General features: G+C 40.2%; 2 protein-coding genes across 9 annotated transcripts in view; one reads left to right on the forward strand and one right to left on the reverse strand.

Moving 5' to 3' along the window:
* Positions 1-19,926, forward strand: part of ift140 (intraflagellar transport 140) — a 77,739-nt gene extending 57,813 nt beyond the window's left edge. For 3 of the 6 annotated variants that reach the window (XM_062964493.1, XM_062964494.1, XM_062964492.1), the window contains 7 exons: positions 1,381-1,524; positions 4,154-4,282; positions 5,470-5,652; positions 9,684-9,890; positions 12,707-12,919; positions 13,002-13,168; positions 14,400-16,040. In XM_062964493.1, coding sequence (XP_062820563.1) covers positions 1,381-1,524; positions 4,154-4,282; positions 5,470-5,652; positions 9,684-9,890; positions 12,707-12,919; positions 13,002-13,168; positions 14,400-14,844 — 1,488 coding nt within the window. In that variant the 3' untranslated portion in view covers positions 14,845-16,040. Of the gene's footprint in view, positions 1-1,380; positions 1,525-4,153; positions 4,283-5,469; positions 5,653-9,683; positions 9,891-12,706; positions 12,920-13,001; positions 13,169-14,399; positions 16,041-19,648 lie in introns of those variants that run through there. The other 3 variants (XM_062964496.1, XM_016998000.2, XM_062964495.1) reach the window with 2 other exon arrangements.
* telo2 (telomere maintenance 2) overlaps positions 14,378-23,356 on the reverse strand; it is a 30,713-nt gene continuing 21,734 nt past the window's right edge. For 2 of the 3 annotated variants that reach the window (XR_010001175.1, XR_010001176.1), the window contains exons 20-22: positions 21,935-22,050; positions 20,272-20,440; positions 14,378-14,517 (exon numbers count right to left, since the gene is read on the reverse strand). Coding sequence is in view for 1 of the 3 variants with exons in the window: in XM_062964497.1 (XP_062820567.1) it covers positions 20,337-20,440; positions 21,935-22,050 (220 nt within the window). In the remaining 2 variants the exon portion in view is untranslated. Of the gene's footprint in view, positions 14,518-19,018; positions 20,441-21,934; positions 22,051-23,356 lie in introns of those variants that run through there. The other variant, XM_062964497.1, reaches the window with a different exon arrangement.

Here is a 23,356-nt window from a genome sequence, read left to right on the forward strand (position 1 = left end):
ACGGACAAAAAAAAGGGATATATATATATATATATATATACACACACACACATAAGAAATAGACCCCTGTTTCCCCTCAACCCTCCCTCCTCCCTCTGGATTACCTTCCAGTTCCCCTGCTCGACATTTTTATTCTTAATTTTCCAAGTTCTTTCCCCGAACCTTTTTCTAAGAACCTGAGAGTGTCTTTACTTAAACAGTTTCTACTTCTGTATTTCCAATTTTCTTTTTTTTCCCTTGAGATATTTATTTAATTTGTCCCAATCTGTTTTTGTGTCCGTTTTTACTGAGATTATCTGCGTTAATGTGTCCATATTTTTTATATCCATCAATTTCAAAATCCATTGTTCTAGTGACGGCGTTTCCGCTGTTTTCCAAAGTTTCGCAATCGTGATTCTAGCTGCACTTATCATATATATAAACAGTTTTCCATTGTTTGTATCTGTGAAGAAGTCCGTTAGCCCTAATAAAAAGTATTCCGGTTTTAGGACTAGCTTTATTTGTTTGTTTTTTTTGTTTTTGTTTTTTTTTTAATTTTTTTATTTATACTTAAAACTTATACATTCTTAAACCAATTTGCAATACAGAGTTATGTATATCAAGCTCATATAGTATTTTCACTCTCTATATTACATACTCCTATTATTTACCTTTTATTACCCCTCACCTAGTGGTATCCCTTCACCCCAGAATAGCCAATTACAATATTTATTTCCAAAATTCAATTGTTTCTTTTACAGGTTTTTTCCCCTTACCTTCTCCATATACAAACTCTATAAATTTTCCCCATATCTTCCCAAAATCATCCTTTTTTAATATCCCTCTTTTAATTTTAATCTTACATGTCAATTTATCATTTATCGCAATATCCCAAATCTCCTTATACCATTCTTCCAATTGGCACTCCTCACTTCCTTTCCATTTTTTGGCTATTAACAATCTTGCTGCTGTTAGCAAATTGGCGATTCGTTCCTTTAACTCTTTTGATACTTGAATATTATCCATAAATGACAACAGTGCTATTTCAGGCGTTCCTATTATTTCTTTATTTGTAATATGGTCTCCATTTCCTTCTATATTGTTCTCCAAAACCTTTTTACCTTCTTACACCCCCACCACATATGGAAGAAGTCTCCCTTCTCTTTCTTACATTTCCAACACTTATCTCCATTCTCACTCTTTTTGATTTTTGCCAGTTTTTCGGGCGTGCTGAGGAAGTTTTTATGATGTCGAAAATTAGTTAAATTGGCCTCCCCGCATAAAGCGGTACCTAAATTCCCTGCTCGACCGATGCAACGGTCATTCGGCTGCATAGGTCAACAGCAAGCTAGGCTATGAATGGTCGGGAGCTCACTCCGACTCTGTCTGATTCCCTTTCAGGCGGCCGATATTGCAAATGTGACGGGGAACTGGGCCGCCTCCTACCACGTCGCCCGCCAGTACGAGAGCAACGACGACATCAAACAAGCCGTGCACTTCTATACCCGGGCCCAGGCTTTCAACAACGCCATCCGACTGTGCAAGGTACAGCCGACTCGCCCGGCATCCCCTCTCAAACATCGAGCTTTCACTAAGAGCAGAGGGGGACACATTTGCCCACAACAACTCTCGTAATAATAATAATAATAATAATAATAATGATGATGATGATGATGATGTGGGCGAAACGTAAGGAGAGAATACTTCTAGAACATGGCCATACAGCCCGGAAAACATACAACAACCCAATAATAATAATAATAATAATAATAATAATCATATCCTCAGCTGCTGTAAGAAAATTGCACAGACAGATTACAAACAGAGGCACAACTATGTGGCCCAAATGATTCATTGGAACTTATGCCTCAAGTCCCACCTCCCAGCAGCAAAGAACTGGTGGGATCACAAGCCTGCAAAAGTCTTGGAAAATGAGCACGCAAAGATACTGTGGGACTTCCGGATCCAGACTGACAAAGTTCTGGAACACAACACACCAGACATCACAGTTGTGGAAAAGAACAAGGTTTGGATCATTGATGTTGCCATCCCAGGTGACAGTCGCATTGACGAAAAACAACAGGAAAAACTCAGCCGCTCTCAGGACCTCAAGATTGAACTTCAAAGACTCTGGCAGAAACCAGTGCAGGTGGTCCCAGTGGTGATGGGCACACTGGGTGCCGTGCCAAAAGATCTCAGCCGGCATTTGGAAACAATAGACATTGACAAAATCACGATCTGCCAACTGCAAAAGGCCACCCTACTGGGATCTGCACGCATCATCCGAAAATACATCACACAGTCCTAGACACTTGGGAAGTGTTCGACTTGTGATTTTGTGATATGAAATCCAGCATATCTATCTTGTTTGCTGTGTCAAAATAAAATATAATAATAATAATAATAATAATAATAATAATAATAATAATAATAATAATAATAATGTGGGCGAAACGTCAGGAGAGAATACTTCTAGAACATGACCATACAGCCCGGAAAACATACAACAACCCAATAATAATAATAATAATAATAATCATCATCATCATCATCATCCAGCATATCTATCTTGTTTGCTATGTCAAAATAATAAAATAATAATAATAATAATAATAATAGTATAATAAAAATAATAAATAATAACACTTTATTTATATGTCGCCCTATTTCCTCAGGGGACTTAGGGCGGTTTCTAACATAGCAAGGAAGCCATACAACTACTTAAAACCATACAACAACAAAACATAATACAGTAGAGTCTCACTTATCCAACATAAACGGGCCGGCAGAACGTTGGATAAGCGAATATGTTGGATAATAAGGAGAGATTAAGGAAAAGCCTATTAAACATCAAATTAGGTTATGATTTTACAAATTAAACACCAAAACATTATGTTATACAATAAATTTGACAGAAGAATGCTATGTAGTAATTACTGTATTTATGAATTTAGCACCAAAATATCACAATGCATTGAAAACATTGACTACAAAAATGTGTTGGATAATCCAGAACGTTGGATAAGTGAGACTCTACTGTACCTGTAAAAATGGAACATTGAAAATGAAGATTTGCAGGGTTTTCTTTAAAGTGGAAGTGACCGGATTCATTGTCAAGTTGCCAGAGAAATTAAATCAATGGGTTGCGGTGAATTTTCCAGGCTGTCTGACCATGTTCCAGAAGCATTCTCTCCTGACGTTTCTCCCACATCTATGGCATGCATCCTCAGAGGTTGTGAGGTCTGTTGGAAACGAGGCGAGTGGGGTTTATATCTCTGTGGAATGATGTCCGGGGGGGGGGGGGGGGGGGGAGAAAGGACTCTTGTCTATTGGAGGCCAGTGTGAATGTTGCCATTGGCCACCTTGATTAGCATTGAATAGCCTTGCAGCTTCAAAGCCTGACTGCTTCCTCCCTGAGGGAATCCTTTGTTGGGCCAGACGGCCCAGAAAACTCACCGCAACCCAGTGATTCCGGCCATGAAAGCCTTTGACAACACAATTAAACCAATGCAGGGAGCTAGACTGTTTAATTGATAACCTCTGGAACAATAGATAGTACAATTAGAACAGGATGGACTCAGAGCTGGTATTTTCATTAAGACATCCTAGTCTATATATCTGTAGAAATGCTCTGACTCACTGCCTGCATATTATAATGTATTATGCTTTATTTTATTTAATAAAAGAACATTCCTAAAATAAAAAAGCGATACAACAGACCATAGGATAATTCTGCCTGAAATGCGGGCATTTATATTCTGCCATCTAAGGAAATACATTAAAAAATATTCTTAATGTACTAAAAAGCAAAAATATACTATTCTAGGAGTAAGAACATGATTTATTACTAGTCTTAATGAAATATAGACTTATCATAAATGCACGTTATATTATTCTTCTATATCTCTCTGTTAACCAAATGATGAGATCCTGACTATTATTATTATTATTATTATTATTATTATTATTATTATTATTATTATTATTATTTTATTTTCCAACTGTCGTACTGGAACAACAATGATTGTTCAGTTTAACTATAACAGTTTTTGGCAGTTTTTGTTAGAATATTACCAATGTCAGCTGCTTCTAACCATCTCAAACACTGCTCTGGAAAATTGCCGCAATGAATAGGTTTTTTGAAGATCCTTTTTGGTGTTTTATTTTGAAACAGGAAAACAATCTGGACGACCAGCTGATGAATCTGGCTCTTCTGAGTTCTCCCGAAGACATGATTGAAGCCGCCCGTTACTACGAAGGAGGCGGGGAGCAGATGGACAGGGCGGTCATGCTCTACCACAAGGTCAGCCTTTCCCAGGGCTCTCTCTGGGCTGCTGGGAGTTTTCCGGGCTGTCTGGCCATGTTCCAGCAGCATCCTCTCCTGACGCTTTGCCCACATCTATGGCAGGCATCCTCCGAGGTTGTAAAGTCTGTTGGAAACTAGGCCAGTGGAATAATGTCCAGGGTGGGAGAAAAAAAAAAAGAACTCTTGTCTGTTGGAGGCAAGTGTGAAAGTTGCAATTGGCCACCTTGATTAGCATTGAATGGCCTTATAGTTTCAAAGCTTGGCTGCTTCTAGTGTGCTCCAGGCCTATTTTCATGGTTCTCCACAACGCCAGGAAAGGAGTTCATGACAAGGCATTAGGTAGTCTTGATTGTGTCATGTCTGCAATTCCTCTGTTTTCAGAGCATTGTTTTTTATCTACTATCATAATTCTAGAGTGTTTTAATACAGTAGAGTCTCACTTATCCAACGTTCTGGATTATCCAAGGCATTTTTGTAGTCAATGTTTTCAATACATCGTGATATTTTGGTGCTAAATTCGTAAATACAGTAATTACTACATAGCATTACTGTGTATTGAACTACATTTTCTGTCAAATTTGTTGTATAACATGATGTTTTGGTGCTTAATTTGTAAAATCATAACCTAATTTGATGTTTAATAGGCTTTTCCTTAACCTCTCCTTATTATCCAACATATTTGCTTATCCAACGTTCTGCTGGCCCGTTTAGCTTGGATAAGTGAGACTCTACTGTATTATTAATACATTCATTATTTCACTCTGATCTTATAATTATGATTATTACATTTATTATTTTACTCTACTATTACATGTATTATTTCACTCTGATTTTATTATTATTGCATGTATTATTTTACTCTATTATTAAAAGGTTACATAAGCACATTTACATTGAAGACGATGATAATAATGATTTAATCAGAGTTGGACAGTCTTATCTTAAATTTGAGTTTTATGTAAATATTCAAAAACATTGAACCTACTGATGCCTCAATGAATGTCATTTTATTGGTATCTATTTTTTATTTCTGAAATTTACCCCCCTCGGCTTAAACTGGAGTCAATGATTTCCCAGCTTATACTTTGAGTCAATGACCCGGCTTATATCCGGGTCGGCTTATACTCGAGTCTATCCGGTAAGTCAACGAATGTTCTGCCTGTGCCTCCTTCCTCCCCGTGCAGGCCGGGCACCTGTCCAAGGCGCTGGAGCTGGCCTTCACCACGGAGCAGTTTGCCGCCCTGCAGCTCATTGCCGAGGATCTGGATGAGAAGTCCGACCCGGCCCTCCTGGCCCGCTGCTCCGACTTCTTCATTGAACACGGACAGCACGAGAAGGCCGTGGAGCTCCTGCTGGCGGCAAAAAAGGCAAGTGGCACCGGGCGCGCCCTTTCCAGACAGGACAACCTCATCCACACACAAAAAATCATTCTTACAAATATTGTTTTGAGCAGACATTCTCGGGGTCTCCTGCATTTCTTTCTACGACTTTATTTTTTATCTGGTCATTATAGTGATACCGTGTTTCCCCAAAAATAAGACAGTGTCTTATATTATTTTTTGCTCCCAAAGATGTGCTAGGTCTTATTTTCAGGGGATGTCTTATTTTTCCATGAAGAAGAATTCACATTTATTTTTGAACAAAAAAATGAACATTTATTATATACTGTACAGTAGTTGTTATCACAAACCAACATAACCAAACCAACCAAACTGTGACTCCTGTCAGGAATTTCTTGTTACTACCATTATTTCCATGTACAACTGGTATGTACATTTACCGATCCTGCATGCTCTGGTGTTCTGTTTGGCAGGCACCGGGCATGCTTCCAAACTAAAACTTTGCTAGGTCTTACTTTTGGGGGAGGCCTTATATTTAGCAATTCAGCAAACTCTCTACTAGGTCTTATTTTTGGGGGATGTCTTATTTTAGGGGAAGCAGGGTATGTTGCATTACTGTATTTTAACCTGTTCATTTTACTCGATTGTTCTGTTGATGTTGATTATTTAGGTACTTATACTTGTTTTAACTTGTTCCAATTAAGGCCAAGATTGATTTGTTTCTGTTTTTGGGCCTGGCCCCATATTAGCCGCCCTGAGTCCCTCCAGGGAGATGGTGGCGGGATAGAAAAATAAATAAAGTATTATTATTATTATTCACAAAGACGTAGTATGACACAGCCAACGAGATGTACAGTATATGCTGGATTTCGTATCACAAAATGACAAGTCGAACACTTCCCAAGTGTCTAGGACTGTGTGATGTATTTTCGGATGATGCGTGCAGATCCCAGTCGGGTGGCCTTTTGCAGTCGGCAGATCGTGATTTTGTCAATGCCTATTGTTTCCAAATGCCGGCTGAGATCTCTTGGCATGGCACCCAATGTGCCCATCACCGGGACCACCTGCACTGGTTTCTGCCAGAGTCTTTGAAGTTCAATCTTGAGGTCCTGAGAGCGGCTGAGTTTTTCCTGTTGTTTTTCGTCAATGCGACTGTTACCTGGGATGGCGACATCAATGATCCAACCCTTTTTCTTTTCCACAACTGTGATGTCTGGTGTGTTGTGTTCCAGAACTTTGTCAGTCTGGATCCGGAAGTCCCACAGTATCTTTGCGTGCTCATTTTCCAAGACTTTTGCAGGTTTGTGATCCCACCAGTTCTTGGCTGCTGGGAGGTGGGACTTGAGGCATAAGTTCCAATGAATCATTTGGGCCACATAGTTGTGCCTCTGTTTGTAGTCTGTGCGATTTTCTTACAGCAGCTGAGGATATGATCCATGGTTTTGTCGGTTTCCTTGCACAGTCTGCATTTTGGGTCATCGGCTGATTTTTCGATCTTGTCCTGAATGGCCTTTGTCCTGATGTCTTGCTCCTGGGCTGCAAGGATCAGGCCATCAGATGTCATGGGGAAGCACTTATCTCCCAGACTCAGCATAGGGTCCCAGAACAACTATCGTTATTTATATTAATACTAGCTGTGCCCGGCCACGCGTTGCTGTTGCGAAGTCTGGTGGTATGGGAAATAAAGTATTGAGGAATTGGTGATAGTTAAGGTCAAGGGTAAAGGTTTTCCCCTGACATTAAGTCCAGTCGTGTCTGACTCTGGAGGTTGGTGCTCATCTCCTTTTCTAAGCCGAAGAGCCGGCGTTGTCCGCAGACTCCTCCAAGGTCATGTGGGATGACTACATGGAGCGGCGTTACCTTCCCGCCGGAGCAGTACCTATTGATGCACTCACATTTGCATGTTTTCGAACTTCTGGGTTGGCAGAAGCTGGGGCTAACAGTGGGGGCTCTCTCCGCTCCCCCAATTCAAACCTGTGGCCTTTCGGTCCAGAAGTTCAGCAGCTCAGCGCTTTAACACGCTGCGCCATCAGGGGATATTATTTCCTAAAGGTTGTGAATATACAATATTTCTGATTGGTTTTTTTTTTGTTTGTTGGAGGCAAGTATGAATGCTGCAATTAGGAAAAATGATTAGGATGTAATGGCCTTGCAGCTTTAAAGCCTGGCTGTTTCCTCCCTGAGTGAATTTTTTGTTGGGAGGTGTTAGCTGGCCCTGATTGTTTCCTGTCTGGAATTCCCTTGTTTTCAGAGTGGTGTTGTTTGCGATATTTTATGTGCTTCTACTGTCTGTGGCCCTGAGAAAACAGAGGATTTTCCAGACTTTGATGATGGGAATACTTTGTTGGGAGGTGTTAGCTGGCCCTGATTGTTTCCTGTCTGGAATTCCCTTGTTTTCAGAGTGGTGTTGTTTGTGATATTTTATGTGCTTCTACTGTCTGTGGCCCTGAGAAAACAGGATTTGCCAGACTTTGATGATGGGAATACTTTGTTGGGAGGTGTTAGCTGGCCCCGATTGTTTCCTGTGTGGAATTCCCCTGTTTATTTACTGTCCTGGTTTTAGAGATTATATTGTTCTGCATTATTCTATCCCAGTAATTATTTCATATTAAAGAAGAATCTCACTTATCCAACATTCGCTTATACAATGTTCTGGATTATCCAACGCAGTCTGCCTTTTCATAATCAATGTTTTTGTAGTCAGTGTTTAAAATTCATTGTGATATTTTAGTGGTAAATTTGTAAATACAGTACAGTAGAGTCTCACTTATCCAACATAAACGGGCCGGCAGAACGTTGGATAAGCGAATATGTTGGATAATGAGGAATTAAGGATAACCCTATTAAACATCAAATTAAGTTATGATTTTACAAATTAAGCACCAAAACATCATGTTAGACAACAAATTTGTCAGAAAAGTAGTTCAGTACACAGTAATGCTATATAGTAATTACTGTATTTATGAATTTAGCACCAAAATATCACGATATATTGAAAGCATTGACTACAAAAATGCGTTGGATAATCCAGAACGTTGGATAAGCGAGTGTTGGATAAGTGAGACTCTACTGTAAATACTACATAGCATTACTGCGCATGGAACTACTTTTTCTGTCAAATTTGTTGTATAATATGATGTTTTGGTGCTTAATTTGTATAACGATTACCTAAGTTGATGTTTAATTGGCTTTTCCTGAATCCCTTCTTATTATCCAACATATTCACTTATCCTGCCGGCCTGTTTACGTTGGATAAGTGAGACTCTACTGTATATTGATAATCTTAAATTATCTGCTTAGAACTGGATTATATGAGGCCCCTTCTTCACAGCTGTATAAAATGCACACTGAAGTGGATTATATGGCAGTGTGGAGTCAAGATAATCCAGTGCAAAGCAGATAATATAAGATTATAAATGGGTTCTATAGCTGTGTGGAAGGGCCTGGAGTCTACACTGCCATATAATCCAGTGCAAATTAGATAATCTGTGGAAGAAGCCTAAGTGAGGCCTAAATCTGCCTGTCCCCTAACTGAAACCTGGCTGTCCCTTGGTTGCTAGGCAACCAAGTGGGCAGAGATTAGCCCTCTAAACTGGCAGCAATTGGATAAAAAAAATTATTGCTCTCCCTCTAATTAGGACTTTATTTTTCTTTTCTTTTTGTTGTATCAACCTTGAGGCGTGGATGATGGGTTGTGTTGTCAAATTTTGAGGTTGGGGGGCCTGTATTTTTGTTGTTTTGTGAATTGCCGTGATGCCATCACTCTTTTATATATATAGATTATTAGTAAGACACATTGGTACACATCAGCTGTCATGGGAAAGCGGACCTTTGTTAGTACCTGATTATTGTTACGGGGCCTAAATGAAAGCAAGTGCAATGATTGTGCGGCTTTCATTTTTGTGTCGCCTCTCGTTTCCCACAAAAAATTTGTGTAGACAAACAGTCGAAACGAAACAATAGCATGAAGGAAACAAAGGAAAAAAATTTGTGCAGATCTCTACTGTTTATCTGACAGGCATTGACTTGCTCTCTCTCTCTCTGTCCCTCCCTCCCAGTACCAGGACGCTCTGCAGCTTTGCCTGGAACAGAACCTGACCATCACGGAGGAAATGGCTGAAAAAATGACCATCTCGAAGGATTCCAAGGAGATCCCCGAAGATTCCCGGCGGGCGCTCTTGGAGCAGATTGCCGACTGCTGTATGCGGCAGGGCAACTACCACATGGCCACCAAGAAGTACACCCAGGCAGGAAACAAGCTGAAAGTAAGTCCCATGTGGCGAATGTTGCCGCAAAGCACATACAAAGGTTCTGGGGTGGCCTTGTGTCGTGGATCAGCCAAACGGTGGGAGAAACCGTGCCCGTCAAGGGAGCTCTGTGAATGAGTTCTGGGCAGCATTTGAAAGGAAGAGCAACGATCTGGAAAATCAAAATGGTATGCTGCTCACGTCACGGGCCGTGAGACCCAAAATAGTCCGAATCTGGGAAAAACTAGAGAATGTGTCAATAACACTATGTGGCATGATGTTTGTTCCTGGGTTATCAATGCCATTTCCTAATTGGTTCTATCATTAAAAACATGGGAAACATTTATTAAACTGCAAAATACTTTGTTTTTGCAAGTGGGGCATATATCACTGTTCCTCCTGTGTATATAATTGTAATATATACCTGTATTTAATAAATCAAAAACTATTTACTACTATTATTTCCATGTACAACAATCTATAGTACCTCTTGCAATTTCCACGCTGATTTCTCTTTATTGTAGTTTCAATGTAGTCACGAATAATGAATATAATAATAATAATAAAATAGTAATAATATAATATACTACAATAATAATAGAATAATAGAATGATATATATATATGTGTGTGTGTGTGTGTATGTATATATATGTGTGTGTGTGTATGTGTGTATATATATATATATATATATATATATATATATATATATATATATATATGTAATGTGCATAATTCCCATGGAGTAAACTACAAAACCACTGGGCCAAATCATACCACATTTGGCCACAAAAGACATAGTCATCCAATCTGCATGCGGCAGCGTGTCAGCAAAAATGGCTAGGCGTGTCAGTGCTGACACGCGTGTCATAGGTTGGCCATCATTGCTCTAGGCAGTAAATCTAATTCTAGGCACTTAACCCTTCCTCTGCTGGAATGCTTACCGAAGCACCACACACTTACTTTAACAATGAGTGAACATTTCACACACTATATAAACCATTAGCTCTGACGCATCCTGCATCCTGATTGCTTGATATTATTCAGGACCCCTCCCTACCTAATGTGACCGTAAATGATACTATTGCACTTTATCTGTTTATGAATTTGTTACTCATAATGTGCACCTTGCTTATCCATTATTGCAACCTCATTGTTTTTAATCTGATGTTTTAATTCTGTGTTGTGTTTTTTCGCCTATTGTGTATATTTTATTATTGGTTTCTCTTGTTGTCCTTTGATGTTTCATATTTTATCATTGCTCGTATTTTGATTTTGCTGTAAGCTGCCCCGAGTCCCCTTCGGGGGAGATGGAGGCGGGATATAAATAAACTTATTATTATTATTATTATTATTATTATTATTATTATTATTATTTTATTATGACACAGCAAACAAGACAGACATGCTGGATTTCATATCACAAAACACAAGTCGAACACTTCCCAAGTGTCTAGGACTGTGTGATGTATTATTATTATTATTATTATTATTATTATTATTATGACACAGCAAACAAGATGGATATGCTGGATTTCGTATCACAAAATCACAAGTCGAACACTTCCCAAGTGTCTAGGACTGTGTGATGTATTATTATTACTATTATTATTATTATATATTGTATGACACAGCAAACAAGATGGATATGCTGGATTTCGTATCACAAAATCACAAGTCGAACACGTCCCAAGTGTCTAGGACTGTGTGATGTATTATTATTATTATTATTATTATTATTATTATTATTATTATTATTATTATTATGATGACACAGCAAACAAGAAAGACATGCTGGATTTCGTATCACAAAACACAAGTCGAACACGTCCCAAGTGTCTAGGGCTGTGTGATGTATTATTATTATTATTATTATTATTATTATTATTATTATTATTATGACACAGCAAACAAGATGGATATGCTGGATTTTGTATCACAAAACCACAAGTCGAACACTTCCCAAGTGTCTAGGACTGTGTGATGTATTATTATTATTATTATTATTATTATTATTATGACACAGCAAACAAGATGGATATGCTGGATTTCGTATCACAAAATCACAAGTCGAACACTTCCCAAGTGTCTAGGACTGTGTGATGTATTATTATTATTATTATTATTATTATTATTATTATTATTATTATTATTATGACACAGCAAACAAGTTAGATATGCTGGATTTCGTATCACAAAACACAAGTCGAACACGTCCCAAGTGTCTAGGACTGTGTGATGTATTATTATTATTATTATTATTATTATTATTATTATTATTATGACACAGCAAACAAGATGGATATGCTGGATTTTGTATCACAAAACCACAAGTCGAACACTTCCCAAGTGTCTAGGGCTGTGTGATGTATTATTATTATTATTATTATTATTATTATTATTATTATGACACAGCAAACAAGAAAGATATGCTGGATTTCGTATCACAAAATCACAAGTCAAACACTTCCCAAGTATTTTCGGATGATGTGTGCAGATCCCAGTAGGGTGGCTTTTTGCAATTGGCAGATCGTAATTTTGTCAATGTCTATTGTTTCCAAATGCCGGCTGAGATCTTTTGGCACGGCACCCAGTGTGCCGATCACCACCGGGACCACCTGTACTGGTGTGATGTATTTGCGTATCATTATTATTATTATAGTAGTTTCCAGCAGCTCAAAAATTTGGGGACCTTTTGCTTTTTTTCTGGAAGAGGGACTGTTGTTTCCTCTCTCTCTCTCTCTCTCTCTCTCTCTCTCTTCCTTCTCCATCCCTTTCTGGTTTCCCAGCGCTTTGCTTGCTCCGCAGTGACCTTTGCTCTTCCTTTGCTTCCAGGCCATGAGAGCCCTGCTGAAATCGGGCGACACGGAAAAAATCGTGTTCTTTGCGGGCGTCTCCCGGCAGCGGGAGATTTACATCATGGCTGCCAACTACCTCCAGTCGCTGGACTGGCGCAAGGACCCGGAGATCATGAGGAACATCATCAGCTTCTACACCAAAGGCCGGGCTCTGGACCTCCTGGCCGGCTTCTACGACGCCTGCGCCCAGGTAGGCAGAGGGTGCTGGCCCTGGGGCCGAGTGCGGGCTCGCACACGCAGAACACACACAACACGTGTCCTTCTCCCGCCAGGTGGAGGTGGACGAGTACCAGAACTACGAGAAGGCGCTGGGGGCGCTGACGGAGGCCTACAAGTGCCTCTCGAAGGCCAAGGCCCGCAGCCCCGTCGAGCAGGAGAGCAAGCTGGCGCTCCTCCACAGCAAGATGGCCCTGGTCAAGAAGTTCATCCAGGCCCGGAGGTGAGCGGGAGCGGGGGCACGGCACTGCCCGGGGGGGCTGCATGCAGGGGAACTACAACTCCCACACTCAAGGTCAACGCCCACCAAACGTTTCTGTGGGTCTTGGGAGTTCTGTGTGCCAAGTTTGGTTCAGTTCCATCCTTGGTGGAGCAACTACAGCTCCCAAATGACAAAATCATTTACCATTATTCAAATTTGGGCCTATCGGGTATTTGTGCCAAATTTGGTCCAGTGAACGAAAATACCATATATGTGTTGTCGAAGGCTTTCATGGCCAGGATCACAGGGTTGTTGTGTGTCTTTCGGGCTGTGTGGCCATGTTCCAGAAGCATTCTCTCCTGACGTTTCGCCCACATCTATGGCAGGCATCCTCAGAGGTGTGAGGTATACCATATATACTTGAGTATAAGCCAACCGAATATAAGCCGAGGCACCTAATTTTACCACAAAAGCGGAGAGTGGTAAATTTCAGAAATAAAAATAGATACCAATAAAAATACATTAATTGAGGCATCAGTAGGTTAAATGTTTTTGAATATTGACATCAAGCTCTAATTTAAGATAAGACTGTCCAGCTCTGATCAAATCATTATTCTCATCTTCAATGTAAATGTGCTTATGTATCCTTTTAATAATAATAGAGTAAAATAATACATGTAATAATAATAATAATAATAATAATAATAATACAGGAGAATACATGTAGTAATAGAGTAAAATAATACATATAATAATAATAAAAAAATACAGAATACCTGTAGTAATAGAGTAAAATAATAAATGTATTAATAATAATAAAAATAGAGTAAAATAAATGTAATAGTAGTAACAATAATAGAGAAAAATAATAAATGTAATAATACCAATAATAATAGAGAAAAAATAATAAATGTAATAATACCAGTAATAATAGAAAAAATAATAAAAATACCATATATTCTCAAGCATAAGCTGACCCAAATATAAGCCAACCAGGACCCTCACCCGAGTATAAGCCGAGGGGGGCTTTTTCAGTCTTAAAAAAAGGGCTGAAAAACTAGGCTTATACTCGAGTATATACAGTACATCCTGCATATCAGATGTTGACATTACGATCCATAACAGGAGCAAAATTGCAGTTATGAAGTAGCAAGGAAAACAATGTGATGGTTGGGGGTCCCCACCACATGAGGAACTGCATTGAGAGATCGCGGCACTGGGTGAGAAGATCCGATGTGGCCTCTTTTTCTAGGCTTTACTCGGAAGACCCCAGGGAGGCCGCGAGGCAGTGCGAGCTTCTCTTGGAGGAACCGGAGCTCGACAGCGCCATCCGCCTGGGCGACATCCTGGGCTTCCTGGTGGAGCATCACCTGCAGGCACAAGAATTTCAGGCGGTGAGTGGTATGTTTGCCGTGTGCTCCCTGCAGCACCCAGACCAGCCTCGCTCACATGGCTCTGGGCAACGTCAGACCATTGTTTGTTTATTTATATATTTGCAGTATTTATATTCCGCCCTTCTTTCTCACCCCGAAGGGGACTCAGGGCGGATCACAATGTACACATACATGGCAAACATTCAATGCCATAGACATACGACACACAGAGTCAGACACAGAGGCCATTTAACATTTTACAGCTTCTGGCTTCTATGCTCAATTCCGGCCACATGGGGAGGTTGCTGCTTCATCCACTTGTGACACGGAGTCCTTGATGGTAGTACTTCCTCATTCCTTTCTGCACGCTACTGGAAGTTTTTATGGGGACGTAAATTAGTTAAATTAGCCTCCCTGCATAAGGTAAGGTAAAGGTAAAGGTTTTCCCCTGACGTTAAGTCCAGTCATGAGTTGGTGCTCATCTCCCTTTCCAAGCTGAAGAGCCTGCATTGTCCGCAGACACCTCCAAGGTCATGTGGCCACTGCCATGACTGCATGGAGTGACGTTACCTTCCCGCCAGAGCAGTACCTATTGATCTACTCACATTGGCATGTTTTCGAACTGCTAGGTTGGCAGGAGCTGGGGCTAACAGCGGGCGCTCATTCCGCTCCCAGGATTTGAACCTGGGACCTTTCGGTCTGCAAGTTCAGCAGCTCAGTGCTTTAACACACTGCGCTACCACCACCCTGCATAAGCGGTCCCTAAATATCCTACTTGACAGATGCAACTGTCTTTCGGGCTGCTTGGGTCAACAACGAGCTGGGGCTATTTCTTTAAAAACAAAAGTCCAGCGACAGGGGAAAAAACAGCTTGGGGTGCATCTGTGCCGTCGAACGAACCCACTTTAATTGCCTTGTTCAATGCTATGGATTAACAAGTCCCTCAGCTGTCACTGTTTCTTCAAGTGGTAGTCTGTGAAATGTGCACACATGGGTTATTTTTTGTGCTGCGCAGAGGATCACCCATATGTGCCATTTCACAGACTCCACGAAGAAGAAGAACGAGTAGCTTTCCTGTAACTGTGCTTCTTTGAGTGGAAGCCTGTGAAATGTGAACATATGGATTATTTTCGGCACAATAACCCATATATGCGATTTCACAGACTCCACGAAGAAGAATGCTATGGGGCTGTCGTTTGTTTATTTCCAGTATTTCTATTCCGTCCTTCTTTCTCACTCCGAAGGGGACTCAGGGCGGATCACAATACACATAGACATGGCAAACATTCAGTTCCATTAGACCAGGGGTCCTCAAACCTTTTAAGTGGGGGGCCCGTTCACAGTCTCTCAGACTAGGATGAAATAGTGCAAAATAAGGATTGTTGTTGTTGTTGTTTATTTATTTATTTATTTATTTGCTACATTTATATCCCGCCCTTCTCACCCCGAAGGGGACTCAGAGCGGCTTACAAATTAAATTTACATACAATATTATATTAGTATAGTACAATACTGGTAACAAATTACTATATTGTACTGTATCAACATATTGTAATATTATTAGTAATATTACATGTAAAATATGATATATAATTAATATTATTATATTGTATTATTAGTATTATATCGTATTACAATATAATATTATGAATATTATATGTATATACAATACGTTATAATTATTACATATTATTGTAAATTATATTGTATATATATATTTATATATAAACACACACACATATATATGTGTGTGTATGTGTGTGTGTGTGTGTGTGTGTGTATATATATATATATATATATATACACACACACACACACATACATATATACATATATATATATATATATATATATATATATATATATATATATATAAAACTAGCATAGCATGTTATTGCGGATAACATAACATAGCATAACATAACATAGCATGATATTGCGGATTGTTGTGTGCCTTCAAGTTGTTTCAGGGTAAAGTTTTTGACAGGCTTTGGCTCAGCACTGAGTTGACCATGTCACACGGATCTAATGCACACCCTAATTTTGGCGGAGTCATTTAGCCCAGAAAAGGTGAGCATGAGACTCGAGTAAATGCGGTCCTTGAGGCCGAGGAGTGCTCAGATCTGCAGGTCTCCCGCCTGATCCTGAATGGGAAGTCACGGCTCAGAAGCAAAACAAAACTGTGACCGACCAACTAGTGATGTGATGTCTAATATGTTTGGCTGGGGAGCAAGAACGAGAGGCAGAGGGTGTTGTTTGTGTGCTGTATTTGGACCATCAGGTGGGTTTGTGGAGGAGAAACCAGAGGAAACGATGGTGCCGAGCCACCTGCAACCACGATGATTCACTGGCCGAGACCAGGAAGTGTCAAATCAGGAAAGACAGAATGACAAGCTGCGCACCAAAAGGAAGTGCTCTGAACCAGCCAGGTGCTCCCGTCACCCAGTTCAAGCCCCCAAATGGGCTTCCTTAAATAATAATAATAATAATAATAATAATAATTATTATTATTATTATTATCCGCAACATTTATATCCCGCCCTTCTCACCCCAAAGGGGACTCAGGGTGGCTTACAAATAATAATAATAATAATAATAATAATTTTTATACCCCACCTCTTTCTCCCCAAAGGGGACTCAGGGTGGCTTACAAATAATAATAATAATAATACAGTAGAGTCTCACTTATCCAACATAAACGGGCCGGCAGAATTTTGGATAAGCGAATATGTTGGATAATAAGGAGAGATTAAGGAAAAGCCTATTAAACATGAAATTAGGTTATGATTTTACAAATTAAGCACCAAAACATCATGTTATAAAACAAATTTGACATAAATAGTAGTTCAACACGCAGTCATGCTATGTAGTAATTACTGTATTTACGAATTTAGCACCAAAATATCACGATGTATTGAAAACATTGACTACAAAAATGCGTTGGATAATCCAGAACGTTGGATAAGCAAGTGTTGGATAAGTGAGACTCTACTGTAATAATAATAATTTTTATACTCCGCCTCTATCTCCCCAAAGGAGACTCAGGGCGGCTTACATAGTGCCAAGCCCGGATAAAAACAATAGCAATATAAAACACAACAGTAGACAAAAGACATGCACAATTATAAAAATTTATAAACATTAGCCAATAAAAACAAATGACAAGAACTAATAAAAACATGGATTAAAAGAGAGAGGTTGTAAAAGTAGACTGGGTAAGGTGCACCCTATAAATATTGTAAACACGAGGTGACTGATAAAGTGCTGCAATATATTTACATATATTACTATATTTAATAATATATTTACATATATTATTAGCCTAGCACAATATTAGCATTATAAATTACTATATTGTACTATACCACTATATTATTAGTAATATTACATGTAAATATACAATTACAATAGTGTATTATTATTAAGTTGTATTACATTATAATATCAATATGTCTATATACAATATAATTATATTATTAGTATAGCATAATACGAGTATTATATATTATAAATAATAGCATCTAACCGCAAATCTAGTCTGCAGAGATGAAACACAACTAGTTAGCCCTCAGACCTTTAGGGGCGCAGGATCCACACAATGGGGAAAAAACGAGAATATAGGCTCGCTGGGACTTTTTTCTTTTGCCTGAGTTTTCTTTTGCCTTGGCATTCCTACGTCTTGCAGCACAATTCTGTGCTTAGCTTTCGCCAGAACACAGCCTAGGAATCACCGACAGAATGAGAAGAAACATGTCACAAACCTCTGTGCAACTAATGGGATCCAGTTCACAGGATGCAGGGCATACAGTTGAGCGCCGAGTGCTCGATGCTGATAGTCCTGGAGGCCAGGGCCTACAGCCAAGCGCTGAACACTCGGCTGTAGGCCCTGCGACCCGGATCGGCAAGCATCGAGCTTCTGCCACTTGTCTGTAGGCCATGCCAACCAGGGCCTGCAGCCGAGAGCCGAAAATCAGCCGACCAAACGGCTACCGTTCCACCCTTTTTTCCGTTTTGTTGTTCCTTTCCTTTCGGAGGGGGTTGTACCGTTCAGTGCCATCTGAATGGCACGGAACGGTACAAAACCACGAGAGAAACAGATGAAACGGGATTCGGGCCCAACTCTACCCAGGAACAGGCCTAAAAACGAAGACACCTAGGCGCAACATGGAAGGGCTTCACTCGGGGAGGGAGGAGGAGAAGCAGCAGTCAGGAGGCTTGTTGTCATGCCTTTTGCGGGTAGTCAGCCTCTCCCCTCCCCACATCGCAATTTCCTTGGCACTATATAAGGTGTAGTAATATGTGAGAGTTTCATGAGACCAGTCGCTCTCGTTACAATGGTGATGTAACGGTGAGGCCGCGGGACCATATTTTTGTTCTTGGGAACCACTGATTTACTAAGCAGGCCAAGCATGGTGGGGTGTGTCAGAGTATTTGCAGCGCAGCAGTAGTTGGATGGAAGCAGTGGAACGCAGAACGAAGAGACACTCAGAGACGTTGGTAAAACTATTTACGAAGTTTTACTGTATGCAGCAATAATCAACACAAACAGACTTGCAGACGACAGACGAACACAGGACTGTTCTGTTCTCCAACAGAACTTGACTCGAACTCTAGGCAGACAGAACTGAACAGAACTGACGCAGTCGTTATGCACAAACACTTGTGTCTGGATACTCCCTAGTTCCAGCCACGCACCAAGGCCATCATAGCTTGTTGGCAATTAACTCTTTCCACACTATGGTACATTCTGGATGATGCAATCAGTTGCAACACAAGCATGGCACAAATTGCATTTAAACACTATCCATACACAAATCCCACATTAACTCTAGGCAGACAGAATTCAACTGAACTGACCCAATCGTTATGCACAAACACTTGTGTCTGGATACTCCCTAGTTCCAGCCACATATCACGGTCATCCTAGCTTCTTGGCAATAACTCTTTCCACACTATGGTACATTCTGGATGATGCAATTAGTTGCAACACAAGCATGGCACAAATTGCATTTAAACACTCTCAATACACAAATCCCACATTAACAGGGTGGATGCATTTAACTTGTCAACATGAGCCTGAATGTGGCTCTCTGGGATGATTAATGCGGCTCCTTTCGTTCCCGACTAGGCCTACCGGTACCTAGAAGAGATGCGGAAGAAGATCCCCGTCGTGAACCTCGGCTACTACGTCAGCCAGCAAACCACGGAGGCCGTCCACCGAGGGCTGGGCCTCCCGCCGAGTCGGAACCCGGCCCCGGAGAGGCTCCGCCACAACAGCCTGGAGGACAAGGAGGTGGAGGAGGACGTGGCCGACGAAGCCGAGGCCTTCTGAAGGACACGGGACAATTATATGGACTAATTGGGTCTTTTTTTTTTTAAATACATTTAATATTCTTGTACAACTCACATTGTGGTTTTGTGCATTTTTATACCACGTTACAAGATGGATAGTTTACTGTGTTTTGGACTGCAACGCCCAGCATTCCTCACAGCCTCAGGCCCCTTCCTTTTCCCCCTCCGCCGCTTAAGCGGCGGAGGGGGAAAAGGAAAGGGCCTGAGGCTGTGAGGAATGCTGGGCGTTGCAGTCCAAAACACCTGAGAGTAGATGCTCCTTGAGGATCCCTTCAACTCGTCTTCCTTCCTTTTACGACGGAGCGAAATATTTACCAGATCCGAGACACAGCCAGAGGTGTTCTCCCCAAACATTAAGCTTAACGATTTCCAAATCCGTTGTGCAAACCTCCTACTCACAGTTGTAGATATTCCGAGCTATCAAAGTAAGCAAGGCGGGAGCAAAAGGGCCACCCTCCCCTTCCTTAGGGAGGAGGGCTTTCGAGCCTTTTTTTCAGGCTTTCGATCAGGAGCAGGTTCTGCACGGCCAGCCTTCTGCTCTCGCCGTCCGGGTCCTTCTCTGCAACATCTACAGAAAACAAGAGAAGAAATGCCTTTAAACAGGAGCACAGATAGCAAAAGAAAAGTTATGAAGGTGTTCTATTCGCCCTTCCCTATGCCACTCAAAGCTAAAAGAAATATATATTTGGCTGGAGTTACGCTTCAAAAAATGTCAGTGTTCCAACTTACATACCAATTCAATAATAATAATAATAATAATAATATATTATTATATTATTATAATTATTATTATATTAATATATTATATAATATATATAATAATATAACACCCTTCCTTATGCCGTTCAAAGCTAAAAGAAATATATATTTGGCTGGAGTTACACTTCAAAAAATGTCAGTGTTCCAACTTACATACCAATTCAATAATAATAATAATAAGATAATCTTATATATTATTATTATAATTATTATTATATTAATATATTATATAATAATATAACACCCTTCCTTATGCCGTTCAAAGCTAAAAGAAATATATATTTGGCTGGAGTTACACTTCAAAAAATGTCAGTGTTCCAACTTACATACCAATTCAATAATAATAATAATAATAATAATAATAATATATTATATAATTATTATATTAATATATTATATAATATATATAATAATATAATATTAATACTAATATTATTGGGGTCCCTGGTGGCACAGTGCGTTAAAGCGCTGAGCTGTTGAACTTGCGGACCGAAAGGTCCCAGGTTCAAATCCCGGGAACGGAATGAGCGCCCGCTGTTAGCCCCAGCTCCTGCCAACCGAGCAGTTTGAAAACATGCCAATGTGAGTAGATCAATAGGTACTACTCCGGCGGGAAGGTAACGGCGCTCCATGCAGTCCTGCCAATGGCCACATGATTTGGAGGTGTCTATGGACAACGCCGGCTCTTCGGCTTAGAAATGAAGATGAGCACCAACCCCCAGAGTTGGGCATGACTGGACTTATTGTCAGGGGAAAACCTTTACCTTTACCTTACTAATATTATTATTAATATATTATAATTATAATAATAATATAATGGTAATAATATAATATATTACAATAATCATGACTACATTGAAACTAGAATAGAGAGAAATCAGCGTGGAAACTGCAAGAGATATCATAGATTGTTCTAAATGGAAATAATGGTAGTAAATAGTTTTTGATTTATTAAATATAGTTATATATTACAATTATATATTTTTGTTATTTAAACTATATATATTGTGAAATTATGGTTTTTCTCTCAAAGTGACACATCACCCAAGTCATGCTAGGTTTTTTGGTGAATTTTGACACACCAAGCGCAAAAGCTTGCCCATCATTGTCATAGGGAATAGAGCAACAGCACTCCTTTGTTGCTGAATCCAAACTCAATCTCCAAGGCACTGAAACTGGACTTTGAGACAACATACCTCCTATATGACGCATATTCTTGCATTTGAAACATTTGTGCCATTAGAACCAAGAGCCGCACAGCTATGGGATGTGTCCAAGATGCAAACCCAAGGCGCCTCCTCACCTGCCAGCCAAAACCTGGTTTCCAGAAGCTCCTCTGCCACGTCCACGAGGAGAAGCTCAGCCGGGAGACTAAGGAGCAGGGACGACACGCACGAGAGGAGCCCTTGGCGCACGTACCTGCCGGGAGGAGGAGGAGGAGGAGGAGGAGGAGGAGGAGGAGGACATGTCTATCAACCCGTCACATAGGAAACAGAGGCGTTGTGGCAAGAAAAGCTTCTTTCCTGAATGATCCCAAATCTGGATTGTAAATATTGAGGACATTGACTTGACCCTGATGCGCCACCAAATACATTTACTTGGCCCTGATGCGCCATTGAATCTGATGAGCACCTCAATTTTCAAAACCTTGAAACCCCAAAAAAATAATTGCTGCTGAATATAATATGCAAAAAGTGATAAACGGTGCGCTCTTCGCCATGTGGCCAAAAAAGGTGCATTTCAGCTGCTGCCTGCTTAGGATTCCTTCTTTACAAACACCCACGCTCCCAGCAACGGAAAGAAAAACCTTGGGGCACATCTATGCTGCAGAACAAATCCACTTGAATTTTTTTTCCCCCGTGTCAGGAGCGACTTGAGAAACTGCAAGTTGCTTCTGGTGTGGGAGAATTGGCCGTCTGCAAGGACGTTGCCCAGGGGACGTTGCCCGGATATTGTGATGTTTTACCGTCCTCTGGGAGGCTTCTCTCATGTCCTCTCATGGGGAGCTGGAGCTGACAGAGGGGAGCTCACCGCTCTCCCCAGATTCAAACGGCAAACCTGTTGGTCAGCAGTCCGGCTGGCACAAGGGTTAACAAATTGTGCTCCTTTAATTCTAATGGTATTAGATTCAAGTCAACAGGGGAATCCTATATTCGATACAGATATTTACATCCATTACTATATAATTTTAGGCCCCCCAACAGAAATGATCTTCTGACATTCCTCCTGCAAGGACAAGAAAGATCCACCATAGAGTAAGCCTTTTTCTCCTGAAAGTTATCAAGAAAAGAGCACATTTCCTGAAAGAAGAATCAGGAAAATGAGATTTTGACTGCAAACAGGTCAGCTCCTTTCTGCCTTGTTTTTATTTGTGTTTTACTATACTTTGAAATGGTCATATGACTGGTCAAATAAATAATAATAATAATAATAATAATAATAATAATAATAATAATAATAATTATTATTATTATTATTATTATTATTATTACTCTAAAAGCAAGAGTCATTTCTTGCAGTTTCTCGTCGCTCCTGACACGATTTATTCCCCCTAAAAATAAATGGCACTTCATTAAATTTTTTACATATATTACAGCCATATCCTTGGTTCGCTTCTGACATGATAAATAAATAAATCTGATTCACAAGAGCTAACTAGAGAAGGATGTGTGTGTTCCTCGGGTGGGCTTTCAGTTTTAATGGTGAGTTCTGTTTTCAAAGTGAT

This window comes from Anolis carolinensis, unplaced genomic scaffold (assembly GCF_035594765.1).
Source record: "Anolis carolinensis isolate JA03-04 unplaced genomic scaffold, rAnoCar3.1.pri scaffold_13, whole genome shotgun sequence".
NCBI classification, from domain to species: Eukaryota; Metazoa; Chordata; class Lepidosauria; order Squamata; family Dactyloidae; genus Anolis; species Anolis carolinensis.